The sequence below is a fragment of the Corvus moneduloides genome, chromosome 6 (genome assembly GCF_009650955.1).
Source record: "Corvus moneduloides isolate bCorMon1 chromosome 6, bCorMon1.pri, whole genome shotgun sequence".
Lineage (NCBI taxonomy): Eukaryota > Metazoa > Chordata > Aves > Passeriformes > Corvidae > Corvus > Corvus moneduloides.
In genome coordinates this window covers 49,044,977-49,068,682 of record NC_045481.1, presented here as the reverse complement: position 1 = coordinate 49,068,682, position 23,706 = coordinate 49,044,977, and the positions used below count along the sequence as shown (strand labels likewise).

General features: G+C 39.0%; 2 protein-coding genes across 2 annotated transcripts in view; both read right to left on the bottom strand.

Moving 5' to 3' along the window:
• The window catches only part of TSG101 (tumor susceptibility 101), a 12,368-nt gene extending 7,524 nt beyond the window's left edge, over nucleotides 1–4,844 (bottom strand). The window contains 3 exon segments of the mRNA XM_032113180.1: nucleotides 361–427; nucleotides 2,615–2,741; nucleotides 4,808–4,844. Coding sequence (XP_031969071.1) covers nucleotides 361–427; nucleotides 2,615–2,741; nucleotides 4,808–4,844 — 231 coding nt within the window.
• On the bottom strand, nucleotides 4,128–23,706 carry UEVLD (UEV and lactate/malate dehyrogenase domains). The gene is given in 18 exon segments (XM_032111081.1): nucleotides 4,128–4,223; nucleotides 4,808–4,873; nucleotides 6,732–6,816; nucleotides 12,167–12,327; nucleotides 13,644–13,723; nucleotides 13,726–13,752; nucleotides 13,755–13,765; nucleotides 14,385–14,469; nucleotides 14,734–14,868; nucleotides 14,871–14,907; nucleotides 15,678–15,856; nucleotides 17,607–17,712; nucleotides 18,326–18,447; nucleotides 18,881–19,016; nucleotides 19,868–20,031; nucleotides 20,765–20,827; nucleotides 21,465–21,549; nucleotides 23,623–23,706. Coding segments are annotated over 17 exon segments (1,548 nt in total). The 5' UTR covers nucleotides 23,665–23,706; the 3' UTR covers nucleotides 4,128–4,223; nucleotides 4,808–4,843.

Below are 23,706 nucleotides of genomic sequence, written 5' to 3'. Positions count from 1 at the left end.
TCAATTTTTGAGTTCCTAATTAAATCTTGACTTCCAGAGGTACATTTCTTTGTATGTCATGTTAATATATCAACCTCATAAAAATATATGAGTGAAGGAAGATAACAGCTAGGAGTTAGGTAATTTCAAAATCTATTTATCACCCATATATACATTTTATTTGAAGCAACACTAAGCAAGCTAAACCTTCATCCAACTTTCTTCTGACTACTGACAAGAATTCAGCCCTCACTTTTAACAAACCCTGCTAACATGAATAATTATACAACAAATGCACCATAAGAAAATACAACTATGATTAGACACTCTTCAGTGAAACTCTCTCTGAGGTAAATGATGATGGTTTAAAGGAGCTCTTACCTTGGGTTTGGAGTGCTCGATGGTGGATAGGGAGATATTCCACCTGGAATTCCTGGCACATAGGAAGCTAAATAAAACAAGGATTTTGTGTATTTTTGCATTTCAGAAGTTAAAACCCTCAATGTAAAGAAGTTCTTCCTCACATATAAAAATAACCTTATTGTTATACTGATTTTTTTTCTTAATCATGACTTTAAACTAATCACTGCATGGATAAAAATAGGTTTTATTTGAAAATGCACAACAAGTACGTGTACCAAGAAAAAAAAAGAGCCCGCAGCAAGGTTCAGAAAACAAAGAAGCAGCATGTTATTAAAGATGACCCAGCTGAAGAGCTGTCTCCATGTTTTATACAATAGCTGAAAAAAGAATTTAACCTTTCTAGCCAATGATTTTACTCATTAAATAAGAAGTGCATAATTTAAGTACTTTCAGAGTAGTTTATTATCTGTTTAATAATCCAACCATGTCCTTATCCAGTAATTTCTGCTATTTAGAAGTTACGTTTAAACATTTGTTATCAGCACATATAAAGATCTAAAGCTTTAACAGTCTTGGCAATTCTAAGATTTTTCTTGAAAAGCTGACAAAGATTATGTTTAGGACATACTTATTCCACATTTCTAGCAATTTTTGGAATATTACATCAAGTAGCTTTGTTTTTTTAAGAGCTGAGCTATTTCCACCCTTCAGTGCTTTCAAATGATTAAAATTTTTGTCAAAGAACTTCATTTCTTCTTAAACAATCTATCTAGAACTTGAAAAAAACCCACACGTAAATGTCTGTAAAATAAGGAAAGTCTGATTACACTAGTAAAACTAAGGAGCTATTAATAACTTCAAAACCCCAAAACATTTTCACTAAAATTACTTAATCTGTGAAGTAATTCACAGTACTTCAATTCACTTCAAAATAGTAATTCAAAGCACTTCAGCTTTGAGTGACTACAAGAGTAATCAAGTGTGGTTCATTGAAAGTTTGTCCTTAAGGCACAAGTCACAGCCTCTGCTAAAACTACACTTATACTGACCCCCACTGTTCCTGGAAAATCAGGACAATCCAATCACCTGGTGGTCTCACAGGCAGGGTAGCCACAGACAGGCTGAAAAGTCCCAAACAACACCTGCCTTTAGTCAATTATTCCTAATGGTCCCATTTATGTTTGCTACCCATTTTCTCACAGGTTAAGAGCCTAAGACCTTGCTAAAAATGGGTTCTGCTGTAAATGGCAATGAATAGCACTTCAGCTTTTCAAATGTAACACTGTGACCAAGTAAAAGTCATTATTTCAACAGAAAATGGACACAGCCTTAAAAATCCAACAAAAATAATTAACACCAAATACAGCTACTCTGCCATTAAATTCATGTGGAACCGTTACATCATCATTAAAAGATCCCCACCTAACCTGCTCCCCCTCCCCTACTGTCCCAGTCTTTGGCTTGAGGAGGTCTATGCTACTGGTTTTTTTGGGTTTTTTCCACCCAATATAGAGTCTCCTCCTGGAAGAATTTCTAGGATTTTCTGTTTCTCACTTCCTCTTTTTCCCCTACCTACATATCATCCCCAGTCTTTAAAGTAAGATGCCTCCAGTACTTTAAATAAAGAAATGATTTTAAAAGTCTTGAGGAATGTTGCAAGAAAATAAGAATGGGTACCAAGTCAGAACACCAAATGAACAGAGAATAAAGAATAAAAAAAATCACAAGGCAGGGGTTTTTTTAATATTCAGCCAGCAATTTGAAAAAAAAAAAAATAAACCACACAAACAGGAGCATAGGCCTAGGAAACACAAGCAGTAAGCATGCTTGTGCTTATGAAATCAATGGTTACTGGAAACTTAAAAGATGGGTTTGTATAATTAGAATAAAAAAACCTGAGATACAAAGTTATTTGAATAATCTCTTTTTAAGTCTAATCTTGAAATGCTGACAGGACACTGGTTTATTGAGGAGCTTGGGGGTGATTGAGTGTGTTCTGGTTTTGTCTGGGTTTTGCTTTGTCATAATACAAACTTGATTTCTCCCCTCCAAAACCCAAAATCCCCCCCCCAAATTCTTAGACTCATAGAACCTTTTAGATTGGAAAAGACCTTTAAGATCATTGAGTCCAACAAGGTACAGCCCAGGTGAATTCATTAGCCAGCAATATAAGAAGTAAAATGCATTATTTGTGGGCAGACTGGGCAGGGCAACAATCCCTTTGAAATACTAATATGATTATTTGCAGAAATCAGTAGTGACGAGCACTTACTGGTTGGTGGGCCTGTTGCCTGGTAAGGTGGGTAGCTGGAGGAAGCAGTAGGCCGGGAAAAGACTGGAGGTTCCTCTCCAAACACAACAATCATGACCTGGATCAGCTCCAACAAGTCTGACTGGGGCTGGGAGGGAAAGCAAATCACAAGTTTTTAATTTTGCTAACAGAGAGTTTAACTGACTGTAGCAACAAAAGGATACCATTCCTTTTATTTGTGGATTTAAATTTTTGTAAAACGCCTCTCTCTCTATCTGTATACATATGTGCATAATTAACTTCCTTTCTGGATTCTCTTACAGATACCAAACCCAGCCAGCTTGTACTCAAAACCATATAGCACAATACACCAGCAGCCACGTTTACACCCAGAATAAACTGGGTCATACAGATTTCCATAACAACTGCAGGACAATAAATGACTGGGTACAAATACCCAATGATGGATTCTAATAATATTTTAAAAAATTAAATTCAGCCCCCAACATGAAAGAACACACAGATCACTAAGTTTTTTAGACATTTCAATTTCATACAGCACAGCTTTTTTGTGCTCCAATTCAGAATGTCTCAATAAAAAAAAATATTCTAACCCACTAAGGAGTGGCACAAACCTCCTTTAAATACAGTTAAACCAAGCTGCTCTGTTTATACTACTTAATATAGGCATGATTTCATTTTGCCAAAATAAGAACAAGCATCATGAATGCAGTACCAGATTAAATATCCCAATTCCAAGTTTACTTAGCTCTATAATCCACTTACTTATTTTTACCAACCTCTCAAACTGAAAGAGTTCTGTATTGCCTGTACCTTAGGTGATCATCTTGCTTTGTGCAAGACCTGCATCCTGACCTGGGCAGTCTTTTTCCACTTTGCCATGCAAGTATTGCCATGCTGAATCCCTTCTTACAGAACTATGCATCTTGTATCATTTTTCTATTCTTGTCAAGACAGTTTATCCTCTTTACAAGTCCATGTTTTGGCCAAAACTTCTATGAGGCCTGCACTGCTCAATGCCTCTTCTTGTTGGTAAAGCAAATATATCCATATACATGAGGGTCCAGGAGTGTCTACATAAAGAAGTACAAGTGCTTGTACATGTCTGTTTAACTCACAGATGTTTTAAATAAATTTATAATTTTCCTTCTGTAAATATTCTTATCTCACAAATCGTCACATCAATGTCCTGCCAGCGGAGAGGACACCTTACACTGCACTGTTTAATCAGACAAGTAGTAACTAAAGATGCAATTACATTAAATAACCAGAACACAGAATGCAACATCCTGAATTTTAAGACATTCCAAAAAATAAACAATTTATTTTATTTTAAAAATGGTTTCAGATCTCCAATAAAAACTATGGTTTTTACTAAAAGTGATACAGCTATCTCAAAGAATGCAGAATGAGCAGTTTGGGAATTTCAAGTTCCCTATACTTACATATTTCCACTCATGCAGGTAGGGAAGGTATATCTTTCCATTTGCATCAACATGCTTCCCAGTTTTTATTGTCATAGAGCTAGTGGGTTTAACAAAACAAATTGGGGGGTTGAAAGGGTAGGTGTCCAGCAGCCACAAGCAAATTGGGATATTATATGTGTTACCTAGAAAAGATATTTTGAAAGATTTTCAAAGTTATTTTAATTCTTCAACTGTCCTCCTATATTCATAATCATAAAAAACTCCTAAACCCAGTAAACTCAAATGTACAAAGTTAGAAGCTGAAGCCAAAATCTACTAATAACATTCAATGAATAGGTAACACTACGGACACAAACTCAACATTTTTCAGAACAATTTAACTTTGATTTACAATCATTATTCATCACTAATACACAATCTCATTTGTTCTACAATGCAACATTACAAGACTCTAATGTGAATTATTGTTAGCTGCAGCAATAAATGGTTTTCAACCCTCATTCAACTGACAAGCTTGAAAAAATGTGCAATACTGTAAGAAAAGAGATGCTACAAAGCTGTGAAAGACTGAAGAAGTGATGCTCAGCATTCAAATTTTATCCTGCAGAGAACAATTTCTTTAAAATATTTTACTTTGGAAAAGTAAAGGATTTCAAGAAAAGAGTGATCACTGAAGTGGTGAAGTTGAATCAGGACAACTCTAAGTAATTTTTTCATGTAATTTGGGAAAATAATGGGGATAATGAAAGTTGTAATAAATGCATACCTCTGTAAGGCACAGGAATGGTTCCACTGAGGCTCATCAACTCCCTAGATGAACCATCATTAAAAACTGAAAGGGAACAAACAGTATTTTTAAAACAACATATTGGTTACATTAATCTCTGTTCAGGTTATACTCCACCTATTTATTGGCATAAGTTTTCACAAGCTACACACATATAAATATAAACTCAGCCCAAAAGGTTCAGCTCTTGCACATTTATGGATTAGTAAATGACTGTTCACAGTCAGGTAACTCCTTATGAATAACACACTTCTGAGAAATGAATGACTAATCATTGCTAAACTACCTTCTCCATAAATAAAACTGTTTCCTCATTCAGTGACCAAGTAAAACGTTGGAAGTTTGCAAACTTCAAGTAATGCAAATTGCTGCAAAGATAATCTGAACTCAAACTTGATTTAAAAAAACAACTGTCATCTGAGGTGTGTCATTTCTTATGCTTTGTTTAAAAAAAACAGGTGAGCAACAATACTGACAATTACTGGGCCACAGGCATTTACTACAGAATCAGTAAAGGTAATTTAACCAAACAGTGACACACTGAAGAGGAAGAAAGAGTGCTTGACTCTTTGCCAAATCTTAGTCTTAGTCACAAACTGCACAAGAACTCCGACCTAAATTTACTGAGCCACTGTATTTAGTTTTCTCATACTTTTAATCCAGTTCCTTATTCTTGCCTGAATAAATCAGCTTCTGTTGAGGAGGCTTTTATCTTCCTAATTCCACCTGAAAGTTTCTAGCCATAATTCAAATGTAGGTTACTGTGCACAATTATTGTGGTGTTGATGTTCTGCAAAGGCAGGTAGAATGTGTTGGGATTTCAATGGGAGTATATATTTCATTATGAATATGAACTTGAAAACTATCTCATCAGCAATGTAGCCATTTTCTTGCAGCTGATGTCACTGCTACAAATAATGTCGATTATCTGTAAGTGATTCTGTGCTTAGCCTCTCCCAGGCAGCTTAAAGAGCATTAGGGAACACAAACGGCTACAGCTCAAGGATATCTGGAATTGTGATCACCATCCTTATGCAAACTTGTGCAGCTATTCCAGCCACAGTCCTTTCACTCCTGTTTTGTTTCTCCAGTCACTGCATGAATTTTAATTTCTGGGACAGCTGCTGGCTTGCAGCTACTCAAGTTAAAACTAATTCATCTTTTACCTGGCCATGTCCCTTCTTAATATTTTTTAATCCAGATATACAATTTAAAAAGCAGAAGACTTTAATTTTTTTGATGATGTGTTAGTAATATAAGTTAGATCACAGAGGAATCCCACAGGTGACAGCTAAAAAAAGGTGACCATAAGAAGACTGACCTCAGCAGCTATGCTGGCTCATGATATGCTGTGAAACCCTAGATATCATCTTCATTTAACACACTTAAATTTAAATTAACTTACAGACTTTTAAACAGCTAACAAACAGTGATTATCATCAATAATTCACATTACAAAACCCTCATGACAATTTTCTACATACTTGACTCTGTTTTCTTCATACTCTTAAGGACTACCACAATTATTTTAAATTAAGCATTTCTTCATTGATTTACAGTTCTTCCTACATAGAATTTTAAAAACGTCTTTATATGGCAGCAAAGCTGAATTCATGAGCTACCAGCAATCTCAGGACACCAACTGACGGCAGCAGTGAGTGATTAACTAAAAGTTAAGCTGTGAAAAATGTGACACTTCTTGGCACATTAGATAGTTATTTTCTAAAGTAACCTTACTATGTTACTGAGTCTGTGTTTTCTAAAAAAGTATCGGATGTCAAAGACAAAAAAGAGAAACTCACGTTATGTTTTCTGGTTTTAATCTTTTCCCCCACAAAAACTCCACAATACATCTGAAACATGAATAATTCACAAACAAAAATTTTCTCATGCACAGACTAACCATATGAATCCATGACAGGTTTGAGGTCCTTGTACTGAGTAATAACACTGGTTGTCTCCTGTATAGTTAGGTCTCTATACTTATACTGGAAAACAAAAGAGAAAGGAATTACTTCAGAAGCTAAATTTTTAGTGTAATTTAATTCAGTTTTTATTTTACCGACAGCAGCATTTATGGAAGTTTATATCTATGATATGGTACATTTCTTCTCCACTTTTAGTTTGGAAAAAGAATTTATTTGTCCATATTACTTAACTGACCACTGCCTATATAACTTACTGAACTTTAACAAGGTGTTAGGATGTTTTTAGTCTTAACAAGGGTCTATGCATCAAGTGATTCGGGAAAAGCTATTACATGTTCGTTTCACGTTTCTACCATAACCAAATATATCTTAGATGTGTGAATCTTAAAAAAAAAAAAAAAAAAAAAGCCTCTCCAAACAAATTGGTGATGTTTTGAACATTCCTGAGGAAACAGCTATCTAAAATCTGAATCACACAGATACACTTCATAGCACTTTTCAAAGCAACACCATATTTATCAATCACTGATTAGCATTTACATGTATTTTATCAACTAGAAAGCACACATATCAAGATACAATATTACCAGTAATAATACTGGTTTTACCCCTTTCCTTTTATCAGGAGCAGGAAATAACAGCACAGATGACCTGTAAACCACAGATACACCACCACAGAATTCACCAGTTTTAGAACTATAACCCACTGACAGCAAAGAGGCTCCTGGGCAACAGAGAGTTGGCTCACCACAGAGTGCAGCTCTTTAGCCTTGTGGTCATTCCTCCTGATAATTACCATTAAAAAGAAAAGCCAGCAGTGTGGTCCCTTGACAATCTTTTTATCTAATACAATTTTTAAAAATTGCAGTCTTCAGATGTCTTAAGGAACATAGACAACAACCTTTCACTGAACCATGGCAGGAAGACAAAGGGCCCAGCAAAAACGAAATGTCTAATATCCAAAGAATGCAAATGTTAACAACATCTGAACAAATTAATTCAGACATTATCCAAGAGCAAACTGTGGTGCCACAGCTAAAGGTTCACCTTGGCTCTGACAAACACTCATGAGCTGTGAAGCTTAGAAAATTAACTCTTCTTCCTGTCACTCCAGAGACTGACAAGGATGCTCCTCCTGGGCATGACAACTCAGATCTACTGAGCAGAGACGAACTCACCACGCCACTTCCCACAATGCCACCTCAGCCTACAGAAAGCACCAGCACCTTGGGTGATGCTGTGACTGATCTTCCTCAAATGACCAAGGACAAAACAGCCATGTGGTCTGTCTGCAAAACGCTGGTCTGTGGGACAGAAAGCAACCCCTCCCACAGGGATTCCTGTGCGTGCGGGGAAGCACCAGCACAGACGTCAATCGGCCCCTGGATGCTGTTTTGGAGGGAGGGCTGCAGAAAAGCATCTCAGCCTCCTTTGGAAAGTGGGTGAGGGATTGTGAGTGTGCATCAGGGGCTTGACAGAGAGACAACCTTGTTAACATTTGAGTATATTCCTCCCTCCCTCCCCAAAACTTGCCAGAGGCAGGAACAGGCATTGCTGGAACCTGGAGGAATTTGCATGTACACCAGCCAGAGACTGGCAGCACATACCCGCACCGCTGCACGTGTCATTGCAGGACAAATGACAGCTGGTCACCAGCTACTTCTAAAAGGCAAGGCATTTTCATAGGAACAAACCTTATGGTGCAGGATATAGCCTCAACAAGATTGGCATAATCTATTAAAAAGAAAACTGGATTCTGCTAACAGAAGCTCCTAAAAAGCACAAGGATCACAAAATGGTTTGGGTTGGAGGCGTCCTTAAAGATTATCCCGCTCCAAGCCCAAGGTAGGGAACCTTCCACTAGACCAGGTTGCTCAGAGCCCCATCCAGCCTGGCCTTGAGCACTGCCAGGGATGGGGCAGCCACAGCTTCTCCGGGCAACCTGGCCAACCTCACCACCCTCACAGTAAAGAAGTAAGCAGAGTCAGGCTTTAATTCCACTTTTGGCACAAGAATCTCAAGTCAGTTGAGTCAAGGAACTGATAAAACAATGCCTGCCTGCTCAGCAGGCACACTGTGAATCTGGTACGTGGTGGTTGGTAGGGCTGATAAACCACAAATCTGGTTATCTGGGGTGCTTTCAAAAATTAGGCGCAACACCTGAACATTAAGCAAACATTTTAATATCTCTATTAAAACAAAGAAAAATAATATTCTTGCCAACTGTTTTTACAATGAGTAACGATTACTTAGTAGAGAAATGGTTGAATGATTTCAGCTGCTACCACAAACAAAATTAAATGTTAAATTCAGCTGTTAATTTCTGTACTTGGATCAATTTCCAAGAAGCATCAAAATCTCTTTGGAAAATATAAGATCCTAGTGATTTCTACAAAGGTTAAGTAAGACTGATTAATTTGATTTTTTAATTTCTAGACTTTTTTTCCCTTCTCCATTCTCAGATGCAAATGCATCCCCCTCATTTTACATATCAGGAAACAGATCACAGAAAGATGAAGCTTTTCAAGATCTGACAGCAGGTAAATACCTGAAGTTAAATTAAGCACCTAGGTTCCCCCCAAACTAGGGTCAAGATTTTGTTATCTCATACACTGAACTATTCAGTATGGGAAATGTCACTAAACTTCCTTCTCTAGAACAGAAAGTATAACTATTTTTGAAAAATAAATATAATGAAACAGCATCTTTATTTTTCATCAGCTACAGAAAGTCAGATGGGAGGATAAAATGAATAAGTATAGGGGAACAAGAACATTGGACTACCTTAAATTCTATTTCTCCTATGGCACAGCAATAACTAATCTAGCAAAGACAGGTGTATACATAGATGACCTCATTTGCTGACACCGACTAAGTATTCAACACTCATTTTCAAACTGATAAAAAAAATCTGCTTTATGACTCCATGCAGGTGAATATGCCTTCGGTGTTGATCGGACTCTCAACTATTGTATTTCATTTCAAAACGCTGCAAATATGACTAGATGCTGCCCAAAAAATCCAGAACCCTCCCCCCCACACAAACCCGTAGCTCCCCCTAAGCGTCAGCCTTAGGGGTTTTCATTCCAAGCTGCTGGACAAAGCCCAGTTTTCACCTGAAGAGCGGCACGCACGGCTCTGCATGATTCGGTGGTTAATGATTTGCCTTCCAAGAGATTTTCTCGTTTCCTTACACAGGCGCGGTAACAAAACCCACCCCACCCCGGTCAGTGATGCTGAGCTCGCCTTCCCCCTCCTGTGACCGGGGAGCACAAGAGCCGTGTGCCCCTCACGGCGGCTCCGGCCCCGCCGGTGCCTGGCACCGTCCCAGCCCAGCCCCGCAGTCTGGCACGACCATTTTAGGCTCGGAGCGCCGTTCCTCCCTTCCCGGCCCAACCCGCCGGAGCCTCCCGGCGCTGGGGGGCCCGCTGCCACCTGCCCAGCCCGGCCGACCGCGCCCGTACCTTAGCGAGCATCTTCTTGAGCTGGCTCTCGGACACCGCCATGGTGCCGCCGCCGCCGGTGCCGCCTGCCCGGCCCTACATAAACACAGGAAGCGGCCCCGCGCCCGCTTCCGGCGCCGCTTCCTCGCGTCACGGGGCGGGCACCGAGCGCCGCCGCGGCGGGGCGGGAATGCCAGGCAGCCCCTGAGAGTGGCTTTGCAGCGCTCTTTATTGTTAAAAGGCCTTTCTGGCAGTTCATCGCCCGTGCTAAAGCAAAGCGCCATTTCCCACCGCGGCCCTCTGGCTGTTGTTCCCAGGAATATGACACAAACGCAAGATCAGGAGCATTAATCTATGAAACACACCTGTGAGAGTTGGCAGCATTTTAAGATTGTTACAAAAGCACCAAACTAAATAAACAGTTTGACTATTCGCATGAAAAGAAATGCTCAAGATATGAGAAACAACACCATGCTAAACAATGTAAAACCTTAAATTCATACTGTTTTCTTTCCAAAGTAAGTGAAAAAAACCAAACCCCAAAGTGCAGCTTTAAGAAAAACATAGCAGCAAACTTGGTTACCTGCACCCATCACTAATTTTGCCCCATCATTTACCAGTACAATGAAAGAAATTTGAGTATTCAATTTAAAAAAGGTATGAATTACTGAAGGTTTTTTTCTTTCAATTTTTATCCCAGTTCTGAGATCAGTATACACTCAGAACTCCCTGCATGTCTGGCTCTTTGTGAGATGTAACTGGAAGGCACAAAGGATCAGATCTTTTGCTCTGTCACAGATCCTACTTTTGCTTAGAAAGCTTCAACAATATTTAACCAGTTCCCCCTCAAAGCATAAACATGGAATGACATTCCTGAGCTGCGCACTGCAGGAGTGCAGCCCACATCCCCTGTGCCTGCCATGTGATGCTGAGGTATCATCAGGAGGAACACAGTCTTTTACCAGTGCAGTGATTCAAGAGGTTAGAACCCAAAAAAACCCCTTGAGCTCTAAAACATCTGTTTTTTACCGAAAAATCCACATTCTGCTTTTTCATCACATCCTCAGCCTCCAAGGAAGAGGGTTACAGGTTCTGTTGCCTTCTCCTGAGGCTGATGTAAAGCTCCCTTGCCTCAGCTGGCTTTGGATTGAGGTCCGAATGAGCAGATACTCCTGCATTGTTTAACTACTGGATTTTACCCTTTCTTTGAAGTCCAGCCACTGCTCCGCCTGTTCAGGAAGAGCCCCTGTTCCAGTGCTGCATGTGTGTAGTGAGAACTGCAGGTGCTTTAGTGCTCTGAATGTCCTTACAAAATAAAAGCAAGCAAGTCACGACCAGAGTATTTCAGACATCATTAAGTGTGAACAGAAATCCATACCCAATAGTTCAGGTTTGAAGGATACTGTGAACATCATGCTCCCCTTAGTAAATGGCAGGAGTCCACTGACATATGAGCATCTCCAGCCATGAAAGATGGAGCTATGGAATTGCATGCCCAGTGCCCTGAGGAGCTGGAGTGTGACCGTTCCCTAAACAAGCCTCAGATGCAGCATTTAAAAGCCATGAGGAAGGGTTCAAGTGGGCTCTGCACTCTGGAGCTTCTGCAGAGCTGGGTAAGCCACGCTCCAGGACTGCCTCCTAAAGAGGTGCAAAGAGCTAAGAATAACCCAAGAATCAGGCTATAGTTGGCCGTCAAAAGCCACAGGCAAGTGCCACCTGAATTTAGGTAAAACATTCTTGCATGTTACCTGCCTCATTTTGGCTACTGAAAGTGCACTTTTCAAGGAAAAATTGCTGTACGGTGCAGTATTAAATTATTTAAACCTAAACTGAGAAAGCACTTTTGGAAAGTAAAGTAACAAAGCTTCCTGTTTTCTACAGAAATCCACATATATGAAGCAACCTCTTCTGCCTTGCAAATCTCCGACTTCAGTGAGCAGACACAGGCTTCCCTTGTCCTTCCTTACAGTCTCAGCTGCTGCTGGAGGTCATGAATTGAGCCTGCGCTGCTTTGCAGTTTCTCTTGCACCAGTGGGTCTTCCTCCAGTCTGACCATTTCAATCACTCCACTGGTTCCAAGAATACATGGAAGACTTAAGAATACTTCACTGTTTATATTGCAACATCCCTGAAACAACACACAAAGAACAGTCACACACAGAGTTACTTATTTCTGCTGCAACTCCACAAAAGCATACAACTACACAAAATTACTTCATTATTTTAATTAACGAGGATATTCCAACATCTGGCATGTTTGGATAAGTCAAATTCCATTTACTTTAGATACTGGGCAATTGGTTCCTGAATAGAAACTGTAAAATATTACTGTGCAGATAAAAATTTGTGAACCATGAAATTGCCACAGTTGGGCAATTTTTCCAATATAGATATATGAGATCTCTATAATGCAAGCAAAGTTTATACCACTAAACACCATTTCTTAGGTAGAACAAGCAGGGACACTTGACAGTGCAGTATCCTTTGTTCTTTTAGGACTGAAAAAATAAATAATGCAGCCTAAGAACTGGGGAACATATTTTTCACATGTTGATCCCATATAGATTCTGTGAAAGAATTCATTGAACTTATATCCCTATAATTCAAGTTTACACTGTAGATGGTGTTCATTTTTGGGATCTGTCTGGGAAATTTTACATTCTGTAGTTACTCTTCATTTTAAGAGACTTGTCACTCCTCTGTATCTACATTTAGTTCAGGAATGATTAAAAACCTCACTTGAAACATAATGGTTTAAATAGGTGTGTGCTTGTACTCAATAAAATAAGCAGCCAGCTCAACTTCCCTGCACAGGGACATGCAAATTGTCCTTCTGAAGGCTCTAAATTGAAGTGACAAGTAAACATTTCTACATGGATTTTCTTGTCATATGGAATGACCTAATGCTTTAATGAAGCCTCTTAGGAGAAACTTTAAACAAAGTGCAGTCTACAATTTTAAATTAACTATTGCTTCATAATTCTCCTCATAAGTAAAGTACTAAGGAGTAAAAAAGCAGCTGTTTCAACCTGATCAAATAAAATACTGGCAGAAAATGCATTTTATACTTTCAGAAAAGATACAGAATTCTTTTGGCCCCTAAAAAAAATCTACGTTCAATACTGAGCACTTGGGAACTAAAACTCCCATTTCATTTGCCAAATCCAGTTATTCCAGGGATGCTGGGCAGCAACCTTGAATGTACTGTCTCTCTGGACTATTATTTTTGGGAGAATAATCCACTCTTACTATTGGTTTGGATTAAAACAGTAAGTGATTTTTACTCATTTTTGGACTAGAATGGAGTGCTGTTGTTGGAAGAAAGTAATGGCAGTAGCACTACTTCAGAAGACTGAGATGTCTGTGCTGCTAAAGTTAATGGTCATATCCATAATAAATAATATAATTACAGTGCCTACCAAAAGGTATTAATAACACATTTACCTTTGCCAGAGTGGATACAGAATGAACTTTTCTTTTATCCTTCAGAATGCTGTCAGTCAAATCAGCAACTGAGAGCCCACAGACCAGGATCTCTGACCTTTCCCTTTAGAACTTCCATAGCTCTATATGTAAACCAGGAAAAGGAGAAAAACATGATGTTTAGATTTCAATTATTCTTATTTTGGTTTTAATGTAAAACCCAGAAGACAGGCTGAAGTGTACCATATCAGGTAAAGTGTACTATAAAAATATGATTCTCTGTTTTGGAAAACAACACAGTGGAATAAAGAATTGCTGAAAATAATTTCCTTCCAATACCTTTTATCTACACTAATAACAACTCTCTTTTCTGTCAGAAGGTGTAACTGATAATTAAAATCACGTAAATTCATCCAAACTGGTGCTTTGCTTTGAAGCAAATGCTTCCAACAGAAGCTCTGAGAAAAGTGGGCCAGAGGCTTGTCTAGAATTAGTTTTAAATACACAATCAAACAGCTCTGATATTCCGGTGTATATTGTGGTGTCTTCTTACATCACCCCAGGCACGGTGTTAGTAAGAATTTCAGAGAAACAGTGGCCATCTACACATCCATAAAAGTGAAAACCTGACCTACAATTTCCTATAAACTCAACATATGAACATTTTAGAGCAAGCTTCCCCCCCTTCATAAAGAGCTGAAGAACATATGAACATCAAGTGCCTAAACATGAAGGAAAAAAATAAGGTTATAATGGTGTTACCTGTTAGCCACCTTTTCCCTTGAGTTACGAGCAGCCATTGCTTCTGTTTGATTTGCAGCTACATTACAGCTGGTCCATGATGATACTAGATAGAAAAAAACAACAAAAAAAAAGCATCTGAGGTCATGGTTTGTCTTGGTTTTTTTTCTTCCTGTGACAAATGTCAAACACTTTTGCTACCACTCCAAGTCTACAGACTTTGGTACCCCAGAACTGTATTACTTAAAACCATTATTATGAAAATTTACCACTCTTCTTATTACTTTTCTCAATTATTCTTTCATTATTCAATTATTTAAGCACTGCCAGGACATTATATGCTCATAGTCATCATAAAGTACCACTTTACCTTTGTCTTCCCCTTGTTCACCAATAACCCAGGCATCTTTTGCCAGCACCTCTGCTTTCAAAAGGTTTGTCAGGATGTACTGAAATCTCTCAGAATCAAGGTTGGCACCTACTCCAATTACTCTGCTTTTAGGAATGAGCTCAGCTTCCACGACACAAATGTCATTACTTCAAACTAAATGTGAAAGAAAAAATATGTTGCCAATGAAGGACCACTCAAAATTCCACACAACTGCAAATCATGAATCATCATTACAAAAAACTCTGGACTTCTTTACTTTAGAAATGGCACAAGCATGTAAGAACGTGTTGTAGTTTATTTTCAACCTAAAACACCAAAGTCAGGTGGTGAAGAAGTGAAAAAATAACAACAATAATGAGTAAGAGAGTAAGAAGGGGCTGTCTTCCAATGCATTACAGGATAGAGGCTCACACTCACGTCCTTCCTTTTAAGTAGTGATTTTTCTTTGTCTTAGTTCACAGTATCACTGACCTGGATGATTTAAACCTTCCACCAAAATCTAGCTGCAATACTTAATATCAACACTGTACTTTGTATATGAGTAGCCTGTGAGTGTGATCATATGGGACATAACACACAGGGATCTATCCTTCCTGCACAGGAGAAATGTACACATAAAACTCACAACTGACAAGACAACAGCCAATGGATGCTAATCATGTAGATACAGCCAGGTTGAAACTATGCACAGAAACACACAGAAATACATACCTGTTACACTAAACAAAGTACACTATTTTCTTTATCTTGGTACAGTAAAGAAAAAAACCCTCAAAGACAGTGTCCTGCTCAAAGCTGAAAAGGAAAACATCTTTCAGAGTAGCAAGAACTTTTGACTAACCTGGGTGTAATTCAGCAGTAACATACTTTTAAAACAGGGCAAAGAAAAAGCCAGGTGAGGGACAGAACATTATGCAAAGTACCAGCATACCTGGATGAGAAGCAACAAGGAGAACAGCATTCTGACTGTAGTGTGATACTGCTGGAATAATTCCTCTGAACAAATCCACATTGCTTTGTATGACATCAAGGTAAGTCTGAGCATTACCCAGAGAATTGACTGTAAGCACCACAACTTTGGAATCAGCTGAAGAAGAAAAATCTGAAAATAAAAAGAAAATGTATTTTTGAAATTTATGTTATTCTACAGAGTTTTGGATGCAAAACCAAGAGCTGTTCTAAAGGCTGAACTACAACATCCAACTTAATTAGGGATTCTTCACCTCCTGTCCCTCCCCATCCTCCAGTGTGGAATTTGGGGTACTTCCACAGCACCTATAAAACACAGCTCTCCCACAGAACTACTTTCCTGTTTTATAGCTGCCAATCACAAAAGCCAGACTACAATTTGTCCAAGGTTACAGAGCAGAGACCAGAAAACATCTAGACAGCTTTGACAGATAAACTTTTCCAAATTTTCTTGGCAAAAAAGAAAAAAAAAAAGCCATGAAAAGGCTCCTTTTATTCTATACCAATTGTTAATGAAGAGGAGACTTTTACTCCTTATCTGAGGCTTCTTCTGTAATTTTTGATCTTATACCTCAATCAAGGACATGTAGACAACCATGAAAAGCACTCCAAAAATCTATTTATTAACTCAAATAAAAGACAAATTGTATTTATTAGCCCAAAGAAACACACAACCACACTTGCTGCAGGAATCTGTAGGTCAAAGCTGCCTGGAGCAGGTAGCTCTGAATATCTGAGTGCCACACAGGTGATCAGCCTGGACACAGAAGCAAAGTGATCTGACTGTTGCACCACTTTCGGAACCAGCTGAAGCCAAAGCAGAGGCCTCATGCACTGACAAATTAAAACCATACTAAGCAGGATATAATTAATACCTGCTTGCCCCAAACCTAGATATAAACATACTGAAATAGCAGGTGACAGTGTATAAGCATTTTATAGTATTGTAACACTACCAACAGCACAGCCAGCAACAACACACAAGCTTCTTATACCACAGCTAAGTGCACACATACAACAGGCAACCAGAGAGGCACAAACGGATTTGTGGTACAGCTGCACAATCAGGGTTCAGGAAAAAAAGGTGTGCTAGCAGTAAAACCGGCAAGTTAAGATCAAAGAATGTACAGCAGGCAATGCCAGGTGCAGAATAAACCACAAAAATGTCTGGGGGAACCAGAACAAATCTCTGTTCCCAAAACAAGATAAAATTAAAAGAGAAGCACAAGAAAACCCCTCATTTCATCTTGCAAAGGGTGCAAGGAACATGGAAACATGACACATAAGCAAGGAAGAATGTTGTTTAATTCAGTTCCAGCTTTCCCTGTGGAAAAACTTCTGAGCTGCATGGCCTCAACCTCTGCAACCATCAAAGACCATCAAAGACTGTAACTAATCACTAATTACAGAGACATGGCATTGACTGTTGAATTGTATGCTCACAGCTGACTGAGGACAAAGTTATTAAGAATTCATTGTTTGAATATGCAGTGATAGTGATTAAGGACTAAGTGATAGTAATTAAGTGATTATTGGCCATGTGCATGTTTAATGAACATCAATCTAGGAAAGCAGCACTTTGAAACACACCTTTATTTGTCAGCCTTTTGAACACTGCTTTCACAGCCTTCACTAATCCCTATGCATATATTTTTCCCCTCCTTTCCCTCTTCTCTGCCCATGACACTGAAGTTTTAGCTTGGCTTCTCTGTATTTCTGCATGAGTCCAGTTTCAGCATTAGCCTCTTATCTGCACATACAGACTTTTAAAAAAAGAGAGCCTATGTGCCTCTGTATCTTCCCAGGTGTCCTGCTCTCGTTAAAATGAGCACAAGCACACACAGTACAGCACTCACTCCTGTTCCAGAAACAACATCTCATACCTTTGCTGATTTCCACATTTGGCACAGCAAAAATCTCCAAATCCATGGTTCCTCCTTTTGCTGCACCTTCAGAAAGATCCAAAAGAACCACCTTGTCTGCAACATCCTGTATGAATAAAAAAAATACAGGTCAATAATAAACCAAAAGAAAACTTGCTCTTGTGGGAGTGAGGAATAAAACCCCAAATTCCTCCCATTTCATTGTTTGTTGTACTATGTACAAATCAAACAAAATTACTGGTGAAAATTACACCCAAATCACAAGAGAAAGGATTTAGTTTAAGAAGTCTAACTGGAAAAAAACACATTACAAAACAAACAAAAAACTTACAGAACTATCTCTGGGAAGTCAAAAATGTTGACACTACTGTTGCATCTAACATGCAGCTGTGATGAAGTACAGACCATCTATGGACTATTCTTTTCCAGGGAACTAGGAGATCCCCATTGTGACAGGCTACCACTCAGGCAAGAGTCCTTTAAGGATTTTTCAAAGTAAGTGAATTCAGTATTTAACTCTTATAATTAAAAGAGCTGACTGAGAAACCAGGGCAGAAAACGAACACCTCTGCATGTCCATAAGTAAACTGAAGAGACAAATGACCTACGCAGTGACAGTTGTTCAAACTGATGAGGTATTCCTTAGTGTGAGATATTAAGAACTAGATTGGAATCCTCTCTATTAATCAGGTCTGTTGCTATTTTTCATAATTATGTACCTTTGCTGCAACTGCTAGTACACAGGCAATGCCAAGATCTCCAGCTCCAACAACAGTAATTTTGTTAAAACATCCTTCATTTTTGCCTCCAATTTTACTCCTTGATTTCATGTCAGTCTCTCCTACAATTAAAAGAAAACCACAAAATTAGGTGCTGGTCCACACTGTATCAATACAACTATTGCTGCTTCATAAAGGATCATAGTTATGCCAGAGTTAAATCAAGTTACATGAACTTTTTCAAAAACAGCAGTCAAGCCTGAACCACAGAAAATTCACCACAACTTGCAAGGTTGTAAACACAAATATTCCTCTCTAGATAGGCATGTTTTTTCACTAAGTAGAAAATAGATGAGCATGATAATAGCATGGAAGCTAGACACTAATACCACAAAACCAGCACCCCTTTGCTGCTGTTACAGGTGTAAATACATCCCATGGGCAGTAAAACTTGTAAAATATAAACCATGGGTCTTCTTTGTGACATCAAATAATGACAATAAGTGAATATATTTTATAAGAACATTAGAAACAAGTCCATGAAAACATCCCCACCTTCAGTAATCTTTGCAATATAGGAGAGAAGTTCTGATTGCCTGGCAGCATCAGAAGATGACAGTGAATACAAAGGGAGCTCTTCCTCAAACTTTGCAATCATTTCCTTGATTAATCCAATGAGAGTTGATTTAGGCTGAAATACAGCAATACAGAAGACAAAACAGCTGAATAGCTATTTCATATAGTGCTATCAGCTGTGAGCTGCCAGAGCCATACAAAATTTAATCAAATTATAAATACTGACACTCTTAACATTTACACAAACACCTAAGGGAAAGAAAAGCATCACTTTGAGAAGCTGCTTTCCAAACAGGAGTATGGATTAAAAGGAATTTAACAAAAAGGAATTCTAAAATTGAAAGTACCAGTGCTATTAATTTTTGAAGTCATCCATGAACATATGGAAACCTTTGATATAACCACATCCAGTATTACAAAAGGGAGAAGTCCTAGCTAAAGAAAAGATAGTTCAGTCTTCTGAGATGAGCTCAACTGTCCAGAATTCTGGCAATTCAGTCCTCCTTCAGGCAAAACACACTGTGAAGTCAGCAGAAGCTCCCATAGGAATTTCTGTATCAATAATGTAAAATACAGCCCATTCATTTCAAAAAGCTGGCATTCATTGAATCATTTTTACTGGCCTGGCAGTCATATTGAAGCGAGTAATTTAATACAAAGCATAAAATCATTTAGCAACAGAATTGATTTTTGAATCTCTGTGCTGTTTCAGAGTTCTGCCAAAAGAGAAACACCCAAAAGGTAGACACTTTCATTGAACTTTCCTGAGGGATACTCAACTGGTCTCACTATTCATAGCAACAAAGTATCATGATGCTAACATTGCTTTGTAAAGAATCAGTCCCTTTTTTTTGTTAAAATCACTTCCAACTTCCTTTACAAGCCTCAGACTGCCTGAAAGCTCCAAATGATACCATGCAGAATTCCCAAACACTTCCTTCCCCTGCCAGCCACTCCACCTCTTACATGGCTCCAGTTTTGCAGGTAGGGCAAATAAATCCTGCCACGTGCATCAACATGTTTTCCCACTGAAATGCCCATGTTTGCAGTCGGCTTCAGGAAGCAAATGGGGGGAGCAAAGGGATGAGAATCCAGGATCCACAGATGAATAGGTATGTTATAGGAATTACCTGTTCAACACAAAATAAAAGCCATTACTAACATCTGCATCGGGAAGAGGCGCTGAAGACCAGTTGTGTGTGTGATATGATTCACACTTAGTAATAACAAAGGCAAAAAGCCTGACAGATCACTTTCCAGATTCACACTGGAAAGTATTTATATTACTTAGGCTAATTAATAAAACCAGACTTGTCTGGATCAACTTGAAGTGCTACTGATTGTGCCTTTCTTAATATAAAGCTTTGTTGCTGTTTTGCTTCCCAGGGTCCTCTCTCAGCCAACCTGTCCCCTCTTCCCAGCAAAGAAAGGTTTCATACATATATTTTCATACTTATTTTAAGATTTAACACACCTAGTACAAAAGACATCTATAAAGAGCTTTGCACCAGACTTCAAAGGCTTAGGTTGAAAATAAAAGCTGCCTACTAGTTATTTTTGGACACTGTCTGTACAAGGTGTAGGTCTCAGTTCACACAAGCTCCATTAGCACCAAAGAGTTTGCCTACACGGTCTCAAACAACACCATTTTTTTAATAGTTAATTTACTTATTTAATTAATACCACCTCTTTTCAGCACCTGTGCACTTGTTTATGCAGTAGAAGTGGCTTCTGCCAATTCATGTAAAATCCTTTCCAGCCCACTTTGAAGACACTGCACAGTGAACTGTTAAGATGCAGCACCCAACACATTTTACATTTTGATTCATAACTGGCAAGAAAATTACATTTGATTTATCTTACCATATTTCACTGGAACAGTACCACTAAAATTCAGGAGGTCCTTCTGGGATCCATCCTTGAAGGCTGAAATTAAAAATGTAATTTAAAAGAAAATAATAACTCCTTTCAAACCTGGCATAGCAATCCCATCTATAACTACAAATATACAACGGTGATTTTTCTTTAGAAATCAAATATACTGCTCCTGAAGGAACCAAGACTAGAACGTTACTAAGGTCCCCCCTATACTTTTAAATATTTCCTTAATGAAATTTTAACAAAAATTGCATTGGTACAACTAAGCTCATCATTAGTCTGAAAACTCCTTGTCCTGGGTAATTCTGATGTTGTAGGAATTTCCAGTCAGGCTGATGGATTCTGGAAGTCACACTCTATAAGCTAAAGCCATCAAAATACTTTCAATATAAAAATAACAATATAGGGAAAAATGGTGTTGCATATAAAGAATTTAAAGCATCAATATTCTATAATTACTGACAAGTTGAAGTAAGATGAAGTAAATGAGTTGCTGAGGTTTTTATATGTATGCACTCTTGGAAGAGCATTCAGGAACAGTAACGCAGCATGAGAAGTTTTACTGCAAGTCAACATAAAGACAGGAACACAACTGAAACATATTCACATTCTATTACACACAGTCTGCATTTATGGCAAGTAAGAATCCCCACGAATAGTTCAAAGTAACTGTATCACTTCTTACTGTATGTGTTCATGGAGAAAGTGAAGTTGGGGTAGGTCTTGCTAACATTCTTCAGCTCTTCTATGGTCAGGTCTCTGAATTTATACTGGGAAGGGGGAGAAAAAAATAAGGAAAAAAGATTCACTTCAAAGGGTTCTTTCATTACAAGAGATAGGGGAAAGGCCACTAGAGAAGGCAGAAACACAAGAACGGGAAGGTCATAATTACTTGTATTGTAAATAGTTTTGATGTGAAATAAATTACCAGAAAGAACTGATTACAAAAAAGCTTTGAAGCTATTGCAGGTCTGCTGTTGCTGCATAAGAATTCTGAAATTCTGAGCATCACTCCCTATACACCATTTCTTCCCCTTTACAGCTGTGTGAACAGGGGTTTAGGAAAATTTAAGTCTCTTCTGCACAATACACAATTATTACACAATAATTACAATTACACAATAATTAAAAAGAATATAAAAATATGAACCTCTTATAAGGGGTTTATTTTCTTACTGACATAGTTAAACTCAGATCCACCTGCACACATTTTAGAACAGTTTCCTAAGATGTCCCTTTCCACAAACATGTTAAATGTGTAAGTAATTAGCCTCTGGGAATTTTTTTTTTTTCATTTTTAAGCTGTCCTTGAGAGCTGAGAAAACGAATCACTGCGGCTTCATTGAGACTGTCCCCAGCCAGTCCGACATGTGAACTTCCAAGAGATTTGCATCCTCCCACATCCCAAAGTTATAAAGACTGCTTTCCATTTCCTAGATTAGAGCCTCTATTTCTCATTCAGGAAACCTGCTGCTGGTTTTTTTGGAACCCTTGCCTAAGCAAACAAAACTGCTGTCTGACAGTGGCTTAAAGAGCTGCTCAGTGCCCTGGAATAATTGTCACAAAGTAGCAGCTAAAATCGAATTTCTCTTCAGTCTGTCACCCCAGCAGCAATAGGACAGCTATGAGCATGGCACAGTTATTTTTCTACTTTCTACAGGAAAACACAGAGCTGATGACAAGAAACACCTTTTAGTTTACTTCTCCCCATCACAAGATTCTGCAAAGTCATGCAGAAAAAAAAAAAAGTTAGTTCCCTAATTATGAATGTCTGTACTGATGCCATGAAGATTTTTTGCCTTTTCTTTTATACCCCCATTATAAGTTTTTTACAACTTCTGTATTAGTGCTTTTCACCTACATTGTTGGACCTGTTTGTCAGGCTAGGAGACTCAACATTTTAGAAGCTTCCTCTCCAGAACACATTGTGTAAACTAAGACAGAACCATCCAGGGGAAGGTCCCTTGGGGAGGGGGCTCACTCGAGCCTCTCATTGGGGAATCTTGATAGATTTGCTAATTAGTAAAACCTATAATGTTATACCAGATCTATTGGGGGGTGCATTGTGATGTGCATTTTCGGTGCACTCAACCTGGACGTGTGCACCTAAGGATCCTTAAATAAATACCAAGGTAAAATCCCTTTTTCCCTTCTAACCGTGTTTGACTCTTGACTTTAAGACCAGAAAAAAGCACCAATACAACTTACACTTACAACATTTTTAGAAGCATCGATACATCTGGTTGTGAAACCAGTCATCTTTCCCTAGCTGGCCTCCTTCTATTCGTAATACAAAACGAGGCATTCCTATCAAAAAGTTTGTCCTCTTCTAAGGACCGCAGGATTTACGAGGTGACTCAGATACAGACCTTCCTCATTTCGCACCCAAAATTATTTGGCATGCCCAAAGCTTCAATACGCCCACCTCAGTTTCTCACATGGAAATTAAAAGGCTCAGAGAAGATGCTACAACAACGCGTCTGTGCTCCTAAGGCGTGGAGGCGCTAACGAGGGGAATAACACCCAAAAAAAAAAAAAAAAAAAAAAAAAAAAAAATTAAAAAAAAATCAATTTTTGAGGGAAGAGTAAAGTTTCAGTTGTGAGGCACGGCGTGAAACCACTGCAACTTAAAGTTCAGCTGTATTAGGACAGCTCGGACACCGGGATGCGACGGGACGGGACGGGAGTCCCTCGGCACCAGGACACCGCCGCCCTTCCCGGCCCGTCCGGCACGCGCGCTCCCGCTCCCGCGCGCTCCCGCGGCCCTTCCCCTCCCTTCCCTTCCCCTCCCTCAGCGCCGCCCGCGCGCCCCCTCCCCGCGCGCCCCCTCCCCGCGCGCGCACCTTGCCCAGCTGCCTCCGGAGCGCCTCCTCCGCCAGCGCCATGGCGGGCGCGCGCCGCCTTCCCGGCGGCCCCCGCGCGGGGCA